This window comes from Heterodontus francisci, chromosome 18 (assembly GCF_036365525.1).
Source record: "Heterodontus francisci isolate sHetFra1 chromosome 18, sHetFra1.hap1, whole genome shotgun sequence".
Lineage (NCBI taxonomy): Eukaryota > Metazoa > Chordata > Chondrichthyes > Heterodontiformes > Heterodontidae > Heterodontus > Heterodontus francisci.
The window spans coordinates 15,276,285-15,298,826 of NC_090388.1; the positions used below are offsets into that span (position 1 = coordinate 15,276,285).

Here is a 22,542-nt window from a genome sequence, read left to right on the forward strand (position 1 = left end):
TTCATTACTGAGTAGGTACAGTACATTAACAGGCCATTTGACCCAACTTGTCTATGCTCCATACAAGCCTCCTCCCACCTTACTTCATCTCACCCTATCAGCATATCCATCCATTCCTTTCTCCCTCATGTATTATCTAGCTTCCACTCTACATAGCTATTATTTCTCACCCTCTGCCCCCGCGCAAACACATAGACACGACTAAAATGCTTGTCTTTTCAGTTTTCAGTTCCGATGGATGGATACGCCCAAAGCGTTAACCCGTCTTTTCTCTGTACAGCTGCTGACTGACCAACTGTGTGTATCTAATGTTTACTGTTATTGCTTCAGATTTCTTGGCATTTGGCATATTTTATTTGGAATTGTATTTGGTTGGTTGATACCTTGAATGCATTTTTATGATTGAAGAGGAGGATTTTGTGGGGAGAGGTGGGGATCAACCAGGCTATTGCTGATGAAGAAAACATTCTTTCTGGTTTTAGCACTTGGCATCGAACATTCCCTCAGTCAGGTGTTGCCTGACATAAGTCGGATGTGAAGTACCCTTTGCGTTGCTGCAGTTTAAGGTTCCTTTAACGTTTCCGTTGCAAAGATTTTGATAATAGTTGAGGTACAGATCAGCCAGAGACTAATTGAATGACGATACAGGTTTGAGGGGCTGAATGGCCTCCTCCTGATCCTGTGGAAACTGCTGGTCTACAAGAATAGGAAATAAAAGAGAAGTAATATGGGAAAAGAAAGATGAGAATCAGAAAGAGAGACGGGATGGTTAGGAACAGGTACTCCTCTCCCCAACCACTCCCTCCCTTGCCCCACCCTCCCCAAGCTTGGATGTTAATCAGCAAAAGAAGGTACAGTTTTATGTAGGAACGCTCTCTCCTTTAAGACAGAAGGTTGAGGGTTCCAGTCCCACTCCAGCGACTCAAGCAGATGATCTATACTGATAGTTTCAATGTAGTACTGAGGGAGTGCAACGCTTTTGGATATGAAGTTAAACCGAGCTCCTGTCTGCCTTCTCAAGTGGCCATAAAAAATCCAATGATACGTTAGAAGTGGAGCAGGGGAGTTCTCCCCGGTGGCCTGGCCAATATTTACTCTCGACCAACATCACCAAAACAGATTATCTGGTCATTGTCACATTGCTACTTGCAGGAGCTTCCTGTGTGTAAACTGACTACTGCATTCCCTACATTACAACAGTGACTACGCTTCAAAAAAAGTTGTTAATTGGCTGTAAAGCACTTTGGGACGTCGTGAGGTGGAGAAAGGGACTATATAAATGCAAGACTTTTTCCTCTTACTCTCTCTCAGTATTCTGGGATAAATGTAATCTATTTCTGAGGACTTATTTGATTTGAGCCCTCTTGGCCTCTAAGACTCATTCATCAAAGTCATTCACCATTTGCTTTGGGAGATCATGTTGCTCATGTCACCATTTTGAATAGTTGGAGGAAGCAATCATTCCGAATATTTCTATTTTCTGCTCAGTTTCTGTTTTAGGCCCATTTGCATCTTTCACAGTTTACACATCTTCTCAACTGTTATTGCTGTAGGAGTGAAAGGACTTTACAGTTTGTTTTAGCCACTGCTGCAATACCTATCTTTTACTCCTTTTATTTTTTATTTTTATTTAGAGATACAGCACTGAAACAGGCCCTTCGGCCCACCGAGTCTGTGCCGACCATCAACCACCCATTTATACTAATCCTATACTAATTCCATATTCCTATCACATCCCCATCTGTCCCTATATTTCCCTACCACCTACCTATACTAGGGGCAATTTATAATGGCCAATTTACCTAACAACCTGCAAGTCTTTGGCATGTGGGAGGAAACCGGAGCACCCGGAGGAAACCCACGCAGACACAGGGAGAACTTGCAAACTCCACACAGGCAGGACCCAGAATTGAACCTGGGTCCCTGGAGCTGTGAGGCTTCGGTGCTAACCACTGCGCCACTGTGCTGCCCTTTTAGCGTTTCCTCATTCTACTCAACCCCTACCCCCTTCTTCCAACAGGGTTGATGGAAGTAAGTTTTCCTCTATTTGTTTGTTAAACTGTTTATGTAACGTTTGTCTAGTCTGAGCTTGTTGATTTTTAGGAATATATTTATTTTGTGTGCTATTATACCTTTAAAGGCGGTCCAGTTGTCGCCATCAGAAGCGCCTATGAGCAACCTATCCCAATCCATTTGCTTAAGGTGTTCCATAATTTCTTAGAATTTAGCCCTTTTGAAGTTCTATAGTACTTCTGGTCTTTGGAATATCTGATTCCCAGATCGTGTTGAATTTGATCACTCTGTGGTGCAATCCCCCAGGCATGTTACAATCTCCAGTTCCTGTGCATTGTCTGGGTCATTTACAAAAGCCATGGTAGGATGAACACTCTCGGCACTTTTTTGACACGCTGGTGAAATAGTCATACATTATATTTGTCAACTCTATGGCTGTAAACCATTTGCAATTTCCCAGTTTATAATTGGGTCATTGAAGTTTCAGTCCTGTAAACCCTTTGAATGACACCCAGAATGATCTTCAGTCTTGGGCGTTGCTGGCAAGGACAGAATTTATTGCCCATTCCTAGTTCCCCTTGAGAAGGTGGTGCTGAGCCTTTATTTGAACCACTGCGGTCCACCTGGTGAATGTACTGCCACACTGCCGCAGTTAGGTAGGGAGTTGAAGGACCCAGGATCCTTGAAGGAATGATGATATACATCCAAGTCAAGTTGGTGTGGCTTGGAGGGAAACTCGGAGGTGAAGGTGTTCCCGCGCACTTACTGCGTTTGTTTTTCTGGGTGGTGGAGGTCGCGGGTTTGGGAGGTGCTGTCAAAGAAGTCAGATGCTGAAGTGTACCTGGTGGATCGTGGACTCTGAAATTGAAGAATTCCTTACAGAGAATAACACAAACAGAGAAGTTGAAGCATCATTCAACCTGATAATAGTGTATATTTTAATTTGAAAGCAGCATAGTCTGATTTCTTATTCAAAGTATGATTAAAGTCTGGAGACTATGGGCAGGATTTTGCCTTTTGGATTGGGACCTCGACATCAGGGTCAAATGAAGGTCACAACCCCGCACTGTGTGGGAAACAGTGACTTTCCCTGAATTGGCCAATTAGTGGCCACAGGGTGGGGCGTAATGATGACATCTGTCTCTCGAAGCCGCAAACCCACCAGCACGGAAGAAGCAGCAGCCTGCTGTTCAAGCGACAGAGAGAGGGAGAGAGGTGCACATTTTAAAACTTTTAATGTGAAAGAATGGCCTTTGCAGCCGGACCACCGTGGAGGGAGAAACCTCCATAGGGTGGCTTGTGGCCACAGCTGAGGCCAGGCAGGCGGTGAGGGCCTCAAAGCCAGCCTGGAGTGCTAGCCCCCCCCCCCAAGTCTGCCACCAGGAGGCCCATTCCAGGCAGATGGCCGAGTACCCGACGCCTTGGGAGCCCCACAGGCCGACTGCAAAATTCCAGTCAGCCTCTGACAGTAGGCCTTAATAGGCCATTAAGTATCCTTAATTGACCAACCGCTGCTTGCACTGGGTAGCCCTTCAGCTGCTGCTGATGGCTCAGAGAAAATGGCCCAGGATGGTGCTGGTTTCACACTCACCCCATAGGGAAAAAAAATCTTCCGTTAGCAATTGTGAAAAATCTTCAATAGGATATCAGGATACAAATGCACAAGTTTACAAGCCCTTTCAAAAAACAATTTTGTCAGTCTTGCCACCCAAAGACGATTAAAACGGTTGCCGCATCAAATTAAGAGCAACAAAAGAAAGGGAGGGTGGTGAGTATTACAAAAACTGTGACCAATAAGCCGTACATTTCAAGTTTCAATTATTCTTTCTTGAGCACTTCTTAGTCTCTTCCATGATATGTGCAATGGATAACAAGCCAGTCATTTGATGCCTGCAACCCTTGTATAATTAGTTTCTGTGATCAGTCACATAGATGGTTTCACATGACTTTTATTGCTGTAAATTGAACCATTTCAATCTGAAATGTGGTCAGTGCCTATACTGTAATCCAGATCAAGAGTACTTGGGTTTCTTTAGACGCTGTAATGTACTGACCTTTCAGATATTGTGGTATGGAAAGTACCTGTCAGCTTAATTTGGATTCAGGTTACTTGCTATAATGAGCTGTGCTTCCCTAAACTAAATGGTCTTCATGAAACCATGTGTGGAAAACCTTGCCTAGCCTGTTTATTGTTTCGCATTTAAATACGTTCAAAAAAAATCTTGTTTATCATTTAACTCTACAATTCATTAAAAAAAAATCAAGGGGAAATAACCACAAGTTTAGAGCTAGACCATTCGGGGTGATGTCAGGAAGCACTTCTTCACACCAAATGTAGTGGAAATCTGGAATTCTCTTCCCTTAAAATAAAAAGCATGTTCAGGCTGGAAGGGTCAATTGAAAATGTCAAAACTGAGAGATGGATTTGTGGTTGGTGAGGGTATTAAGGGATATGGAAGTAAAGAGGGTAAATGGTGTTAAGATACAGATCAACTGTGAATGACAGAACAGGCTCGAGAGGCTGAATGGCCTCCACCTGTTTCCATGTTTCTTCCTGTGGAGATTCATCTAAATTGACTTGCTTGTTTTTCACATTTAGGGAAACTACAGCAGATTCCGGGGAGCCGCATTCCACGCTGAAGCATTTAGCCTCTTTCCCTACCTCCGACTTGAAGAATCTGAAACTGTCTGATAAACGTCATGAGCATTCGGTAGCTACGCCCCCGAATATTCGCCCACTGCCAGTCCCTCCGAAAGAAACTGCAACTAGCCCTGCACTGAGAGCACCTCCTTATAGTTCGGTATCAATGGAACAGTTGGCAGTCAGTCCTTACACCTGGCACAGAAATGCTAAGGAACATCACTCTGATACAAGTGATGCCATCCCAGAACCAGACAACAGGATGACCGGTCAGTTCAAGCAAAAAGAGTCAGAGCTTCACCTCTACATTATTTCTATGTCCTCTCTAACATTTCTCCACTTAAAAAGTGCGTGGAACAATTATATGATTGTAAGTACAAGCGAGGGTCTGCTCTTTGCTGCTCTCTGTGTTTCACGTTGTTCTTGGTTAATTTTTGGTTTTCTTTTGATGTTCTCTGCAGCAATCAACACTAATGCAGGACCCAGCTTATGCAAGAGTAAGCGCACCAGGTCCAAAAGCGCACAGGTAACTCCCTCCCGTCCCACCCCTCTCCTCCATTTCTTGAGTTTGACAGAACAGAGAAGCATGCATGTTGATCTGAAATAATGCTCAAAGTTGCTGGAAAAGCATAGCCATGTTTGAAAGAGAAAGACAGGTCAATTTTTCAGCTGGGGCCCTTCATTAGCACTTTTACTTCAACTCTAGTTGGTTGAAGTATGAAAGAATGCATTGCCAAATTAAAATTCCCTGTTCCTGTTTTGCTGTGTCTGTGACAGTTGTGCATTGAGCACCGGCTTTGATTTGAAAGTACATATGCATTTGATGTAATATAAGATTGTGGCATGGAATTTGGGAGTTTCCCAGTTATTTCTGTTAACCGTAACTTAAAATAGAAATTAACGTTTAAAACAGCATAGTTGCTGTTGTGATATAACAACAACTGCAGAAACGTATATGTACCATGCCAATGGGCTGATGTTTCAAACGATAAAGCCATGGGAGTTGGTGGTGAGGAGATGGTGTAGAGGGAGAGAATAGAGTCTAGCAAGGGAGACACGCAGCCATATTATAAATCACATTGATGGAGAAGGATAGAGCTGAATGTTTAGCCCATAGGTTTTCAGATTTCAGTCCATGCAGGATTTCCAGGGGTTGTCATTCATTTTTATTATTCATTTAACCAGAGCTGTGGGTTTTTTTTGAGGGGGGATTACTTGATTTACGAAGTTAAGGTGTTAATGCCATTTCTGCTGCTGCATACTAATATTCAAATAAAATATTTCTTCAATGGTAGCACTGTTTTCTTTGGGTGGTCGCCTTTTGAAAGTCAAGCTCCAAATCCTCAGGATTAGGTTAATATTTACAGGGTGACTCCAATGCGAAAGCTTTGGGAGTTAAATTCTGAGACATTTGAATAAACGTAGCTTGTATTCCCTTGAGTATAGAAGAGTGAGGAATGATCTGATGAAGATGTTTAAAATGTTAGGATGATTCGATAGGGTAAATACAGAGGAATTGTTTCCCTTGGTGGGGAATCAAGAACAAAGGGACATTGTCTTAAAATTAGAGCCAAGCCATTCAGGAGAGAAATCAGGAAGCACTTTTTCACACAAAGGGTAGAGGAAATCTAGACTTCTGCCCCCCAAAAGACTGTGGATCCTGGGGTCAATTAGAGCTTTCAAGGTTGTGTTGGACAGGTTTTTGTTAGGTACGGGTATTGAGACAGAGAGCAAATGCAGAAAAATGGAGTTGAGGTACAGATGAGCCATGATCTAATTGAATGGTGCAGTAGGCTCGAGGGGCTGAATGGCCTCCTCCTGTTCCAATGAAGACCACTGGCCTATGAGAATAGGTCCAGGTGATCAAAGAGAAGTAAAATGGGAAAGGAAGGATGAGATATGGAACGAGAGACAGGATGGTGAGGAACAATGCACAATGCTCAAGATCACCCATGTTGCTATGGAAAGATGGCAAATTAGGGCCAGGGACTTCCCCTCCCCCCACCCCAACTCCATGGAGTCTAATCCAATTCAGATGCTTAAGGCTCAATTAGGGGAGATTTTGCAGCCTCACTGGTATTTTTCCACTGGAAGAGTTCCTCCCCCCCAGCGCCATGTGCAGAGGCCGCCAGCTGAATGGAGGTGGCCTCCCTGTGGCAGGCTAGGAGCTTATCAGAGCCAGAGGCTCCATGTCCCATTGACGGGGCCACGGCAGGAAAGGCCCTACCCACAGCCCGAGCGATTCCTCTGGAGGGGTTTCCCCTCCGTTCCGAGGGGCCTAACGGCTTTGGTCCTCATAACTTTTGAATTGGATTCACCCTTCCGAGGGTGCCACCATGTTGGAGGGCCCATCTCCTGGTGAGGCTCCAGAGCTGCCGGCCCTCTGATTGGGCCTGCTGTATGAGAGCCCGCCCCGCCGTCATTAATAAGACAGCGAACGCGTAGGAGGCCGCCTCTGGGAAGATGGTGCCACCGGGCTCGCTGCCGGCAAGCACGGGCTCTGGACCCCCATTTGGATCTGAAGTCGGGGTCCCGAAGCCGTGGAAAAATCCAGCCCTCTGACTCCCCGATGGCCAGAGGCAAGTAGAGTAAACTCAAAGGGAGAAAATAACTTGTATATAAAGAACCCTGTAGCCTCACACAAGAACAGAAATCAGGACAAGTACAGAGAGAGAAAGCAAAATGAAGGAAATGGATGGGTCGAAAATAGGGAGATGGAGCAAGGTTGACTTTTTAGAAGGGTTGGAAAGGCCATTTAACATTTCTGACTAGGATTCTGAATGAGGAAGTTAGAACTATCCCATCTGCTCTCCCATATTTTAAAATCATTGAGACTTGATCGAGGTGTTCAAAAGCAGGAAGAGTTTTGATAGAGTAAATAAGGAGATACTGTTTCCAGTGACAGAAAGGGCGGTAACCAGAGGACAAAGAACCAGAAGTGACAATGAGGACATTTTCTATGCGATGGGAGTTGTTATGATCTGGAATGCGCTGCCTGAAAGGCTGGTGGAAGCAGATTTAATGGTATCTTTCGAAAGGGAATTGGATAAACACTTGAAGGGAAACACTTGTAGGCCTACGGAGTAAGAGTAGTCGAGTGAGGCTAATTGGATAGCTCGTTCAAAGAGCCAGCACAGGCACAATGGGCCGAAGGGTCTCCTGTGTTGTATGATTCTATGATACTGTTTCCTGTTTGGGGAAAAAGGAAACATATTTTGATTATATAATTTTATATTTATGTGCAAAATACAATGAAGTGCCTGACTTTTTCCATTGAATTCCTTATTGCAAAATTATATCTGTATTTCCCTTTTATTTTGATGTGTTAACTTTGTTGGCTAGTTAAAGTGACCTGTATCAGCTGTATGTGTTGAAAGCTTTCAGTCTAATCTGTGATGAACCTGCTCTGTGTTGTGCCAGTTCAGAGGAAATGAATAAGCTGTTCAATCAACTGAGCTCAGAGTTACTCCTAGGGAATAACACATTGGAGAGGAGCTTTTCCCTAGTGCAGGAGCTGAAAACAGCAGCACGCAGGAGCTTCACAATTAAAAAACTCTTCTGGAAGGTAAGCGTTTAGTGTAACTTCCTAGCTTTTGTACTGTACACCTCTATTTATAAAGCCAAGGATCCCATGTATCTTTAAAACTGTCTTCTCAGCCTGCCCTGCCACCTTCAAAGATTTGTGAGTGACACCCCCAGGCCTCCCTGTTTCTGCACCCCCTTGAAAATTGCACCACTTAGTTTATATTCGCTCCCCTCATTCTTCCCACCAAAAGGAATCATTTCCCACTTAGCTGTGTTAAATTTCATCTGCCCTGTGTCTGCCCATTTCACTGGTCTATGTCCTCGTAAGGCACTAAGGATGAAAGATTTCAGTTACATAGGGAGACTTGAGGAACTGAGGTTGTTCTCCTTAGAGGGGAGAAGGTTATGGGGCTATTTGATAGAGATGCTTAAAATTTTGGAGGGTTTTTATGGTGTAAATAAAGGGAAACTGTTTCAAGTGGCAAAAGGATGAGTAACTAGAGATCACTAGATTTCTACATATTAAAGATATCCAGGGATATGGGGATAGTGCGGGAAAATGGTGTTGAGGTAGATCAGCCATGATTTGGTTGAATGGCGGAGCAAGCTTGAGGGGCCGAATGGTCTCCTCCAGCTCTTATTTCCTATGTTCCGATGACACGGATTTAAGGTGATTGGTAAATGAACCAGAGGCGACATGAGGGAACATTTTTTACATAGCGAGTTATTATGATCTGGAATGCACTTCCTGAAAGATGGTGGAAGTAGGTTCAACAGTAACTTTCAGAAAAGAATTGGATAAATATTTGAAGTGGAAAATTTTGCAGGGCTATGGGGAAAGAGCAGTGGAGTGGGACTAATTGGATAGATCTTTCAGAGAGAAGGCACAAGCATGATGGGCTGAATGGCCTCCTGTACTGTATCACTCTATGATTCAATGATTCTATTGGATGGTGCATTATGGATGTATAATATCTTATGACAAAGTACATATGAATTAAATAGTTCCTTCCTAAAAATACATTTTATAATCGGTACTCAGTGTATTTCACAGACAATGGTGTAGTCATTGCTGCCTTGTAAGAAAAGAAATTGCATTTATATAGCGCCTTTCATGCCCACACGATGTCTCAAAACACTTTAGAGCCAATGAAGTACTTTTTTGAGGTGTAGTCACTGTTGTAATGTGGAAAACATGGCAATCAATTTGTGCACAGGAAGCTCCCACAAACAGTAATGTGTCAATGAACAGATTTTTTTTTTTTTACTGATGTGATTTGAGGAATAAATACTGGGCCAGGACACTAGGGAGAACTCCACTACTCCTCTTCGCATTGGCTCCATGTCCACCTTTAATGTCCACCTGAGAGAGCAGGCGGGGCCTTGGTTTAATGTCTTATCTGAAGGGCAGCACCTCCGACAGTGCAGCAGCCCCTCGGTGCTGCATGGAAGTGTCAGTCTTGATTTTTGTGCTGAAGTCTCTGGAGTGGGGTTTGAAATCACAGCCTTTATTTGGCCAATGCAGCAGCCAATTTGCATAAAACAGGGCCCCATAAACAGCCAATGACATAAATAAGCAGCCAATCTGTTATGGAAGGGTAGCAGGAGAACACATGCAACAAGACGTAAGGAGAGCTTCTTGCTTCTTTTTAAAAGGGCCAGAGGATCGCTTGAGCAGGTAAACAGGGTCTCAATTTAATATCGCATCTGCAAGAAACTGCAGCTTTTCTGAAGAAGCTAGTTTGAAAAAATATACCTTCATGTCTTATAAATCTTAGTTTTAAGGGGATAATTAAGAATGAACAAGTGGATCAGAAGTAAAATAATATTGTTCCAAGGGTAACATTTCCATGAATATTACCTTTTCCAGCCAAATATAATTTACAGATTAGTTGTTGAAGTAAGTGTGTTTTCAAAGTAATTGAGTTTTTTGCTACTTTCGCAGGAAAGACTTGCATTTACCTAGCGCCCTTTATAAGCTCAGGATATTCAAAAGCGCTTTGCACCCAATCACGTACTTTTGAAGTGAAGTCACTGTTGTAATGTAGGAAACATGGCAGCCAATTTGTACACAGCAAGCTCCCACAAACAGCAGTAAAATAAGAACATAAGGAATAGGAGCAGGAGTAGCCCATTTGGCCCTTTGAGCCTGTTTTGCCACTCAACAAGATCATGGCTGATCCTTTACCTCAATTCCACCTTCCCACACAGTCTCTGTCTCCATATCGCTTAATTCTCTTAGTACCCAAAAATTTATCAGTTTAGTCTGGGATATACTCAACGACTGAGCACCCTCAGCTCACTCAGGTAGAGAATTCCAAAGATTCACAACTCCTTGAGTTAAGAAACTTCTCCTTATCTCAGTCCTAAATAGTCAACTCCTTTTACTGAGACTGTAAACCTAGTTCTAGATTCCCCAACCAGGGGGAAACATCCTCCCAGTATCTACCCTTTCAAGCACCTTAAGAATTTTAGGTTTCAATTAAATCACCTCTCATTCTTCTAAACTTCAGGAAATATGGGCTTAGTCTACTCAATATCTCCTATTAGGACAATCTCTTCATCCCAGGAACTAGTCTGGTGAACCTTTGATTCACTCCCTCTAGGGCAAGTATGTCCTTTCTTAGGTAAGGAAACCAAAACTGCACAAAGCAATCCAGGTGTGGGCTCACCAATACCCTGTATAATTGTAGTAAGACCTTTTCACTCTTGTACTCCAATCCCTTTGGAACAAAAGCTAATATACCATTTACCATCCTCATTGCTTGCCGTACCTGCCTGTTAACCTTCTGTGATTCATGTACAAGAACACCCAGGTCCCTCTGAATGCAAACATTTCCCAGTCTCTCACCTTCAAAAAATATTCTGCTTTTTTAGTTTTCCGACCACACTGGATAACTTCACACTTCATCACATTGTATTCCATCTGACACGTTCTTGCCCATTCACCCAACCTGTCTATATCCCTCCACACAATGTCAGTCATAGGCAAAATTCTAGCATCTATTATTAGGGATGTGGTAACAGGGCACTTAGAAAATCAAAATGTGGTTAAGCATACCTATAAAAACATTTACAGTCTGTTTTTATGTCTCTTGCTAGTCAACTCTCATTCTCTTTTCTCTTTCCTCATGAATTGTTTGGTTCTCCTTTGCTGAATTCTGAAATCCTCCCAATCCTCAGGCTTACTACTCTTTTAGGCAGCATTATAAGTCAGTCTCTTCCTTTGATCTAAAACTGTCTTTAACTCCTGTAGTTAGCCATGGTTGGACTACTTTTTCTGTGGGTTTTTTGTGTCTTAAAGGAATATATATATTTTTCAAATTATGTATTAATTCTTAAATGCTAACCATTGCTCAATTACTTTAATATTTTGACTGGAGCTTCCCAATCTACCTTGGCCAACTCGCTCCTCATACCTACCAGATAATTGATTTTTTTTAAATGTTGGTTGAGGGAAAAATTTTGACCAGGATACCAGGGCAAACTCCCCTGATCTTCTTTGAAATAGTGCCATGGGATCTTTTATATGCACCTGTAAGGGCAGACAGACAGACAGAGTCTTGGATTAAAGCCTCATATACAAGACAGGACCTCCAATCCTGCAACACTTCCTCAGTATTGCAGTGGAGCGCAGCCTAGATTTTGTGCTCTTAAGTCCTTGGAGTGTGACTTGAATTTACAACCTTCTGACTCGGAGGCAATTATGCTACTAACTGAGCCATGGTTGACACCTTTGACTAGTACAGATAAATAAGAGAGCATATTCATTTTGAAATATTTTGCACATTACTTTTTGTTTGCACTGTAGGTTTTCACTAAAGACTTCTGTTTTGACTTGTCCACAGTCAAACGACTTGTATCCCTTTCTTATCAGCAAACTTCAGGAGCACTTGCCAAAGACAGAGAATCCCAGAACCCAGCAAGACAAGCATAAAATGGCAGACGACCTACAGTAAGTAATAGGTTTCTGTGGATCTATACTCCATACAAAGAGGCAGTTGCAATTTTGAATCCAATCCAATCTTCAAGTCATAATTGCATCAAACTCTCATTATTCTTACTTGCAAATCATAGGTCACAATAGGGGTTAGATTTAAAGCAACAGAATAAGGAGATCTCGCTGCAATTGTACAAGGCTTTGGCGAGAGCGCACCTGGAGTACTGTGTAGAGTTTTGGTCTCCATATCTAAAGAAGGATAGATACACTTGCCTTGGAGTGGGTGCAACAAAGGTTCACTAGATTGATTCCTGGGATGAGAGGGTTGTCCTATGAGGAAAGATTGAGTAGAATGGGCCTATACTGTCCAACATTTAGAAGAATTAGAGGTGATCTCATTGAAATGTATAAGATTCTGACAGGGTTGTTGCTGAGGAGCTGTTCCCCTGGTTGGAAAGTCTAGAACCAGGGGCCATAGTCTCAGGTGAGGGTTTGGCCATTTCGGACTGAGATGAGGAGAAATTTCTTCAGTCAGAGGGTTGTGAATCTTTGGAATTCTGTATCCCTGAGAGCTGTGGATGCTCAGTTGTTGACTATATTCAAGACTGAGATCGATAGATTTTTGGACTGTCAGGAAATGAAGAGATATGGGGATTGGGCTGGAAAGTGGAGTTGAAGTCAACGATCAGCCATGATCATATTGAATAGCAAGCAGGCTCGAGGTGCCTTATGACCTACGTCAGTTCCCATTTCTTGTGTTTTTATGGCCTTATACGTTTAGGTGTTTTTTTTTTAGGATAAGGCTGCTCCCAGCTGAGGCTGCTCTGAAAATTCTCTTCAGATTGCTGTGTTGGATGTCGGAGAATTTGGCTTCCAAAGAAAAGCTGGATCTGTTGGAAAGAGTAGGCACAGAACTTTCTCCATATGGCAGAAATTAAAAAGTGTTTGCTAAGCAGCGCTTAAATGTAGAAAGTGCTGGAAATACTCAGCAGGTCTGGCAGCATCTGTGGAGGGAGAAGCAGAGTTAACGTTTCAGGTCTCAGTTCTGATGAAGGGTCACTGACCTGAAAAGTTAACTCTGCTTCTCCCTCCACAGATGCTGCCAGACCTGCTGAGTATTTCCAGCACTTGCTGTTTTATTTCAGATTTCCAGCATCTGTATATTTTGCTTTAATTTTAGCACTTAAATGTAGTAAGGGTTGAGATCTTCTTAGTCTCACAAAAACTGTTTTTTGTGTGGCACAGTTCTAAAGGATGTGCAGGAACATGCACATCAATCTTTGAAGGTGGCAGGACATATTGAGAGAGTGATTAGTAAAGCATGTGGGATCTTGGGCTTCATAAATAGAGGCATTGAGTACAAAAGCAGGGAAGTCATGCTGAACCTTTATAAAGCTCTGGTTAGGCCCCAACTGGAGTATTGCCTCCAGTTCTGGTTACCACACTTCAGGAAGGATGTGAGGGTCCTTGAGAGGGTGCAGAGGAGATTTCCCAGAATGGTTCCAGGGATGAGGGATTTTAGTTACAAGGTTGGGTTGGAAAAGCTGGGTTTGTTCTCCTTAGAACAAAGGAGATTGAGGGGAGGTTTTAGTAGAAGTGTACATGATTATGACAGGCTTAGATAAATTAGACAAAGAAAAACTGTCCCCATTAACTAATGGTACAAGGACTAGGGGACAGAGATTGATAGTTTTGGGCAAGAGATGCAGGGGGAATATGAGAAAGAACTTTTTTACTCAGCGAGTGGTAATGACCTGGAACTCGCTGCCTATGAGGGTGGAGGAAGCGGAGACAATCAATGACTTCAAGAGTAAGTTGGATGGCCACTTGATGGAAATAGACTTGCAGGGCTATGGGAATCGAGCGGGGGAGTGGGACTGACTGGATTGCTCCATGGAGAGCCAGCATGGACTCGATGGGCCAGATGGCCTTCTGTGCTGTAAATGACTCTATAAATTCTTGTACTGAATATCTGTTGTTCACATTTCAGGTGTTACATTCAAAGTAGTATAATGTGGATAAATGTGAGGTTATCAACTTTGGTGACAAAAGCAGAAAGGCAGATTATTATCTGAACGGCGATAGATTGGGAAAGGGAGACCTGGGTGTCCTTGTGGAACAGTCGCTGAAAGTAAGCATGCAGGTGCAGCGGGCAGTTAAGAAGGCAAATGGTATGTTGGCCTTCATAGCGAGAGGATTCGAGTACAGGAGCAGGGATGTCTTGCTGCAATTCTACAAGCCCTTGGTGAGACCACACCTTGAGGATTGTGTGCAGTTTTGGTCTCCTTATCTGAGGAGGGATGTTCTTGCTATGGAGGGAGTGCAGCGAAGGTTCACCAGACTGATTCCTGGGATAGAAGGACTGATGTATGAAGAGATATTGGGTCGATTAGGCTTGTATTCGCTAGAGTTTAGAAGAATGAGAGGGCATCTCATAGAAACCTACAAAATTCTAACAGGACTGGACAGACTAGCTGCAGAAATGATGTTCCCGATGGTGGGGGAGTCCAGGATGAAGGGTCACAGTCTAAGGATAAGGGGTAAGCCATTTAGGACTGAGATGAGGAGGGATTTCTTCACCTGTGGAATTCTCTACCACGGAAAGCAGTTGAGGCCAAATCATTAAATATATTCAAGAAAAAGTTAGATATAGTGTTTAGGGCTAATGGGATCAAGGGATACAGGAAGAAAGCGGGAACAGGGTACTGAGTTTGGATGATCAGCCATGATCATATTGAATGGCGGAGCAGGCTCAAAGGGCCGAATAGCCTACTCTTGCAGCTATTTTTCTGAAGTTTCAAAGTTTTTTAAAAAAAAGTCGGTCATTTCATGTCATTTTCTGCCCTTGATGAACTGGCGCCTCCCCAATGGAGATGGAAATATAAAATCGACAGAAACATCCCTCGATTTATAGCTTCTGCTTGACCTCCTGGATGTGACTATTTATTTATGCAACTGCCATACCAGAGCAGTGGCTTAAAGGGATAGGCCAGGTTAAGCATGGCTCCGGATCCCAGACTGCCTGTGAATAATGTCTTGGAAATCAAGTCGTCTTAAATAGTACGGAAAAGTGAAATACTACAGATGCTGGAATTCTGAAAGAAAAACAGGATATGCTCAAAATGCTCAGCAGGACAGATAGTCTCTGTGGGGAGACAGTATCAGGTCGATAACCATTCATCAGAACTGGAAAAAGTTACAGATGTAACAGGCTTTAAGCAAGTACAGAGGCAGGGGAAGGGAGCAAGAGAGGGGAGAAAAACAATGGAGATGATGGTGCAAGGCAAAAGGAGATGGTAATGGGACAAGTAAAGAAATAAAAGATGAGTCTAAAGGAGGTGCAAGTGTGAATAGAAGAATCATTATCAACAGCTGCCATCTGAAACAAAATGGGGGCAGAGGTTATGTTCTGAAATTGTTGAACTCTGTTGTTTGCGGAAGGCTGTAAAGTGCCTCATCGAAAGATAAGCTTCATTGGAACTGTGTAGGAGGCCGAGAACAGATTGGTCATAGTGAGAGTGGAGCCGAGAACTAAAATGACGGGCGATCGGAAGTTCAGGGTCATGCTTACGGTCTGAATGGACATGTTCCGCAAAGGGGAATATTTTCTGAAATGCAAACCTGAAATATTAATTTTTTTTTGCCTGCTTAGGTTATGTATTTTGATCGTAGAAACATTAGGCGTAATGTTCAGGGAGACTGAAACAGAACCAACACGCCTGACTCTTCTGAATGCTAAACGGTACGTTTGGTACAAATGGTTCATGCCCAATGAGATTTTGTATCTTTATGGAAAGAAAGCTGGTTTGACAAAAGTATGTGTTCGAAATGAGTCTCCTAATGGAAATTTACATCGCCTACACGTCAGAAGTGTGATGGAATACTCTGTATTGGCCTGGATGGGTGCAGCTCCAACAACACTCAAGAAGCTCAACACCATCTAGGACAAAGCAGCCCACTTGATTGACACCCCATCCACCACCTTCAACATTCATTGCCTCCACCACAAGTGCACAGTGGCTGCAGTGTGTACCATCTACAAGCTGCACTGCAGCAACTTACCCAAGGCTCCATCCATGGCACCTCCCAAACGTGTGACCTCCACCACCTAGAAGAACAAAGGCAGCAGATGCATGGGAACATCACCAGCCAGCCAGCTCCTCGCCACCATCCTAACTTGGAAATCTGTCACCGTTCCTTCACTGTTGCAGGGTCAAAATTCTGGATCTCCCTTCCTAACAGCACTGTGGGTGAACCTACACCACACAGACCGCAGCAGTTCCAGAAGGTGGCTCAGGAGACTTCAGGACGGGCAATAAAAGCTGGTCTTGCCAGCAACACCCATATCCTGTGAATGAGTGAATAAAAACCAAAAACAAAAAATTCCTCTCTTCACGATTCCTCTCTTCACGATATGTATGTTGGAGGAGGAGGAACAACAGAACATACTTAATGGAATCACTAATATCCTTAAAGCCCTGAGGGACTATAGAGTATATTCCCGAAGCCCTCAGTAATACTTCCCTGGCTATTATGAAATTTGGTAGATAGTTTCATCATTTGGTTATCAAACACCTGAAGACTGGCAATTGGTGTCTCCATATTGGAGTTACTGATTCATTTACAGATCTTTATTATGTGGGACATTTGCAATATGTCACAGTTGGCATCTGAGAAAGACATTATCGGACAATATTTTCTTAGTGGTGAGAGACTGTCTTTGTCAGACTAAGCATGACCTCAAGGAAGCTTCCAACATCTTGAATGGCAATGGGTATTTACTAAAAGCCTAGTTTTTTTTAAGATGATTCCTTTTTTTTATTTACTTCAGAGGTATGTCTGTCATCAACTTGCTGAAGATTTTAATAAGTGGACCGCAAATTCCTAAATCATCACACGCACTTGGTATCAGTGTGCCAATTGCATATGAAATTTCGGCCAATTCTCCCGATGTTGAGGTAAGCCTCTGTAGTCTCCAGCCCTACTACTCTCAGAGATATCTGCGCTCCTCCAATTCTGGTCTCTCATGCAGCCCTGATTTTAATGGCTGCACCGTTGGCCTTGCCATCATAGACCCGAAACCCTAGAATTCAATTCTTAAACCTCTCCGCCTCTCTACCTCTCTCTGCTGATTTAAGACGCTCCTTAAAACCCACCTCTTTGACCAAGCTTTTGGCCATCTGCCCTGATATCACCTTATGTGGGGTGGTGTCAAATACTGTTTGATAGCCCTCCTGCAAAGCGCCTTGAAATGTTTTACTACAGTGAAGGTGCTATAGAAAGACAAATTGTTGTTGTTCATATGTATAAATATATTGGGGTCAAGTTTCCACTCCTCCATGCTAGTAATATCACTGGAATCAGCTGAACCAGTGCAGCAGATTGGGGAATTGTAAACGTAAATGAGTTAGGCCCCAGACTATTCATGCGAGAGCTTCTGCGATCGTTTACGCTGGTTCAAGAACAGTTCACCCATATCAGCCCCACCCCCAGGTTGTCATTATGAGATTCCATCATCGCGCTGGTCCGGGAAGGCTTTGAGCACATCTTAGATCCTCTAGTAGGCACATCTTGAAGTTTTTTCATATCAACAATATTTAATTCACTAAGAAACTCACCAAATGAAAGTCAGAAGTGCATCAGTGTAGTTGCCGTTTAAGTCATTTTCAGTGATTTTAAATTGGGTTACTCACAGATGAAGGACTGAACAGTCTTAGTAAAAATGCTTTTTTTGGTGATAAACCCATTTTCAGCTGTATTACTAAAACAACACCAGGTTACCCCTCTCAAAAAGATCAAGGAATACTTTTTAATGGAAAGAAATAAAAGATTAACGTTCGATTCTGCTGCCTGATTGCGCTGGTTCACAAGATTTCATGCTTCTGATTATGCAAATTATTTTTTTTTATTAGAAACTTGTCCTGTAACCTAACCAGCACAATATTTTAATTACTTGCAGGGCAATGATTTTAACTTATTTAATAAGTGCCAAGTTCAAATTGACTTGAAGATGACAGCAGTAAAATGTGTGATTGCACAGACAGGGGACATGCTCCCTGTAGGGAGCAACGGTGTAAGTTTGGGTTGTGAAGTTCTTTATAGTGGAATTTAATTAACAGCACATTCTGGCTTTTGGACCTGTTTGCCTTTTCAGCTACAGAAATTATTGCTGGAGTACAGTGACGCAGTGACGGCTGTTGTGTATGAAATTTTCCTGATAACTTACCAGGTGAGTGCATTATATCAGACTATCAAAGCTGTTTGGCTCTTTATGCCATAACGTTAAGTGTTTCAACCTTACAATTTAAACCTGCACTTTAGTGTGGATTTTGTCTTGTGATTGCTCCAATATTTTTAATGTGTGCAGGTTGATGATCCCTCCTCCCCACACCCCCATTTTGTTTCATATGAGGAATCTCGATCAATTGTGGTCTTTAGACAGAGTTAGGTTAGAGGGGTGCTGGACTGGCTGGAATAATTAGATCGGGGCGCGAAGACCTAATTGAGTCCCATTTTGATGTAATATGCACTTCTTATTTTGATATTTCCATTATAAATTCCTCTGCCCATGTTTACAATGGAACTTGCCTATTTAACATTGTAATTTTACCCTCCTGCTCTGTGGGCCTGATATATATATATGTATATGCAAAAATAAGTGTGTGTATGTGTATCTATGTGTGTGGAACCCATTTTTCTTAACCTTTCACTTACATTAACAAAATAGTGAAGTCTCATTTCCCTTCTCTTATTGAAACAAACAGCTTACCATTTTATTCCAACTCTGGCCCCTTAAGTCAACAGTTTTTCTTAGACCTATTAGTATTAAAGGTGTATACTGACACCGGAGCCAGCCTAGAAAACACTATCGTCCTTCTGATTGACTCCTGCGATCTGAGCACATTTTCCCTTTCGTGCAGGTTCCGTTTTATGGCAACCTTCCCACCGCAGGCAAATTGCACTGAAATAGCCCGCTCCCTGGTCAGTTTCACATCACTTCAAAGGGAGCCAATTTGAATCGTAGAATGATAACAGCAGAAGGAGGCCATTCGGCACCTTGTGCCAGTGCAAAAGCAACTCAGCTGGTCCCTCTCACCTGCCCTTTCCCCGTAGCCCTGCAAATTTTCTCCCTTCAGCTGCTTATCCAATTCCCTTTGAAAAGCCACGATTGAATCTGCCTCCACCACACTCTCCGGCAGAGCATTCCAGATTGTAACTAGTTGCTGTGTAAAAAAAAAGTTTCTCCTCATGTCGCCTCTGGTTCTTTTGCCAATCACTTTAAATTGGTGTCCTCAGGTTCGCGATCATTATGTCGATAATATTGGAATAGCCCCCGCAATGTGGATGTAAATGGATAGGACCCTGTGTAAGTGTATATACTTTGTGTCTGTGTATATACTTTGCGCGTGTGTGCGTGTGTATTTTTTCCCAACTCCTGCATTTTGAATATTCTCCACCTCTGCTGATTTTTTTTCTGTTCTCTTACATTTCTGCACAACTGCACTTTTAACTTCAAGCCTCCTCAATAATTGGAAAGAAAACTAATTCCAAAGCAGAGCTCTTGGCTTCTCAGCTTAAATTGTAAGGGCATAAAGCCAGGATGCTCAAGTCAGTTGCTGTGGTAACCCAGGTAATAAAATCTGTTACCAAGAGAAATGTAATAGACCCTGTACTCTAGAATAGTCTTTATCCCTTGGATATTGCTCGTCGCATTTAGAAAGAGGTAGAATCAGATCGGACTGTAGGAAAATAATAGTCGCTTGTTGTTAAAACTTGCTTAAAGACTTAAAGTAATAACTGTCATGCGCCTCTTCTTCATGATAGATTTAGTTTCAAACTTATTTCTGATTCATTGTGATGCAAAGTTGAAGAACAGAAGTAGCTTTATTAAAGTTTAAAAATGTTGTACACAGCAGTTCTGCTTCAGACTTCCATCTTCAGTCGTTTAGCTGAAGCCGTCTGCTTCAAACCAGTTGTCTAATTGAAACAGGGCCAGATGCTGAGGGCTGTCTGTGGTTGAGCATTGTTGGAAAGCCAGCTTATGAAGTTTCAGTTACGTTTCAAGGTCTGAGCTGATCTGACTGCCAAGTAAGAGTAAGAGTCCTTGGGCAGGATTTTACGTTTTGGGTCGGGACCCCGACGTCGGGGTCAAATGCGGGTCCCGACCTTGCGCCAAGTCAGGAGCGGTCACCTGACGTGGATTTTGTGCGGATTGACCAATTAGCGGCCAGAGGGCGCGCTCGCCGTCCAAGAACAACGGGTGGGCTCTCAAGGCTGGAGGGCCAATAGGAGGCCCTCCAGCACGGAAGGAGCTGCAGCCTGCCATTGCAGGGAAAGGAGAGAGGGGGCACTTTCATCTTGAGGCAGCCTCTCAGCAACTTTAAAAGATTTGAAATTTAAAAAATGGCCACAGCTGCCAGGCCACCATTGTGGAGGGGAGGTGGCCTATGGCCACAGGTGTAGCCAGGTGGGGGGGGGGGGGGTGGGGGTCTTCAAAGGCATCCTGGAGACCTGCCCCACCCCCACCTCCCAGTTTGCCTCCAGGCAGCTATTGTGTCCCTGACCCTGGGGAGAGGGGCTCACTCTGATAATTGGCCTTTAAATTACCCTAACAAGCTACCTGCCGCTAGTGGGTGGGTAGCTGTTCCGCCCCCAAACTGGCCTCTGGAAAAGTAGCTCGGGGTGGGATTATGTAACCTCCTGCCCCACCCCCACGCTGCCGCCATTGGTCACCCGACATGTCCATCATTCAGGTGCCACGGTTAGTTGGGAAACGATCAGACACTTTGTGACCTGATTTAGGTGATTCTTGACTCTCAGTCAAACAGGAATTTCCTGCAACCCCCCATCAACGCCCCACACCCACCGCCTCACCCCCACTGCCCCACATCACCTATATTTTTATAACTGATGAGGGAAAGTGTTTTTAAAAAAAAAAGGAAAAGTGAGCAATTTTTCTTGTTGCCCCAATGGTTTTTCTCTTGGTTTGCTCCATTTTTCTGGAGATTCATCTTCAAGTCCTGAAGATTCCAGGCCAATCTTGGAGGGTTGGCAACTTTAGTGTCAGAGCAGACTCAAATTTTGGAATTAGTACAACATTGTGCACGATTTGCACAGTTAAGTTGTGATACGCCCTGAATAACGTACTCAAACCAACATATGGTGCCACTAGCTGCAGGAGTAGACCATTCGGCCCCTTGAGTCTGTTCTGCTGTTAGTATGATCATGGCTGATCTTCTGCATCAATCCCACTTTCCTGCTTGCTCTTCGTATCCCTTGATTCACTGAGAGATCAAAAGTATATCGATCCCAGTCTTGCAGATACTCAACAATTGAGCATCCACAGCCCTCTGGAGTAGAGAATCCCAAAGATTCACAACCCTTTGGGTGAAGAAATTTCTCCTCATCTCAGTCCTAAATGGTCTATTATCCTGAGACCCTGCCTCCCTCCATCCCCAACCCTGTGTTTTAGATTCCCTAGCCTTGGGAAACAACCTCTCAGTGTCTACCCTGTCAAGCCTGTTCAGTATCTTGTATTCTTTCTTCTTTTGGGCCTCCTTATCTCGAGAGACAATGGATACGCGCCTGGAGGTGGTCAGTGGTTTGTGAAGCAGCGCCTGGAGTGGCTATAAAGGCCAATTCTGGAGTGACAGGCTCTTCCACAGGTGCTGCAGAGAAATTTGTTTGTTGGGGCTGTTGCACAGTTGGCTCTCCCCTTGCGCCTCTGTCTTTTTTCCTGCCAACTACTAAGTCTCTTCGACTCGCCACAATTTAGCCCTGTCTTTATGGCTGCCCGCCAGCTCTGGCGAATGCTGGCAACTGACTCCCACGACTTGTGATCAATGTCACACGATTTCATGTCGCGTTTGCAGACGTCTTTATAACGGAGACATGGACGGCCGGTGGGTCTGATACCAGTAGCGAGCTCGCTGTACAATGTGTCTTTGGGGATCCTGCCATCTTCCATGCGGCTCACATGGCCAAGCCATCTCAAGCGCCGCTGACTCAGTAGTGTGTATAAGCTGGGGGTGTTGGCCGCTTCAAGGACTTCTGTGTTGGAGATATAGTCCTGCCACCTGATGCCAAGTATTCTCCAAAGGCAGCGAAGATGGAATGAATTGAGACGTCGCTCTTGGCTGGCATACGTTGTCCAGGCCTCGCTGCCGTAGAGCAAGGTACTGAGGACACAGGCCTGATACACTCGGACTTTTGTGTTCCGTGTCAGTGCGCCATTTTCCCACACTCTCTTGGCCAGTCTGGACATAGCAGTGGAAGCCTTACCCATGTGCTTGTTGATTTCTGCATCTAGAGACAGGTTACTGGTGATAGTTGAGCCTAGGTAGGTGAACTCTTGAACCACTTCCAGAGCGTGGTCGCCAATATTGATGGATGGAGCATTTCTGACATCCTGCCCCATGATGTT

The 22,542-nt window shown here is 43.6% G+C and overlaps 1 protein-coding gene across 1 annotated transcript in view; it reads left to right on the forward strand.

The window, feature by feature from the left end:
* The window catches only part of c18h12orf56 (chromosome 18 C12orf56 homolog), a 92,117-nt gene that overhangs the window by 40,110 nt on the left and 29,465 nt on the right, over positions 1–22,542 (forward strand). Inside the window, exons 4-10 of the mRNA XM_068051178.1 lie at positions 4,613–5,024; positions 5,116–5,180; positions 8,075–8,219; positions 12,028–12,134; positions 15,772–15,861; positions 16,951–17,077; positions 18,274–18,348. Coding sequence (XP_067907279.1) covers positions 4,613–5,024; positions 5,116–5,180; positions 8,075–8,219; positions 12,028–12,134; positions 15,772–15,861; positions 16,951–17,077; positions 18,274–18,348 — 1,021 coding nt within the window. The remainder of the gene's footprint in view (positions 1–4,612; positions 5,025–5,115; positions 5,181–8,074; positions 8,220–12,027; positions 12,135–15,771; positions 15,862–16,950; positions 17,078–18,273; positions 18,349–22,542) is intronic.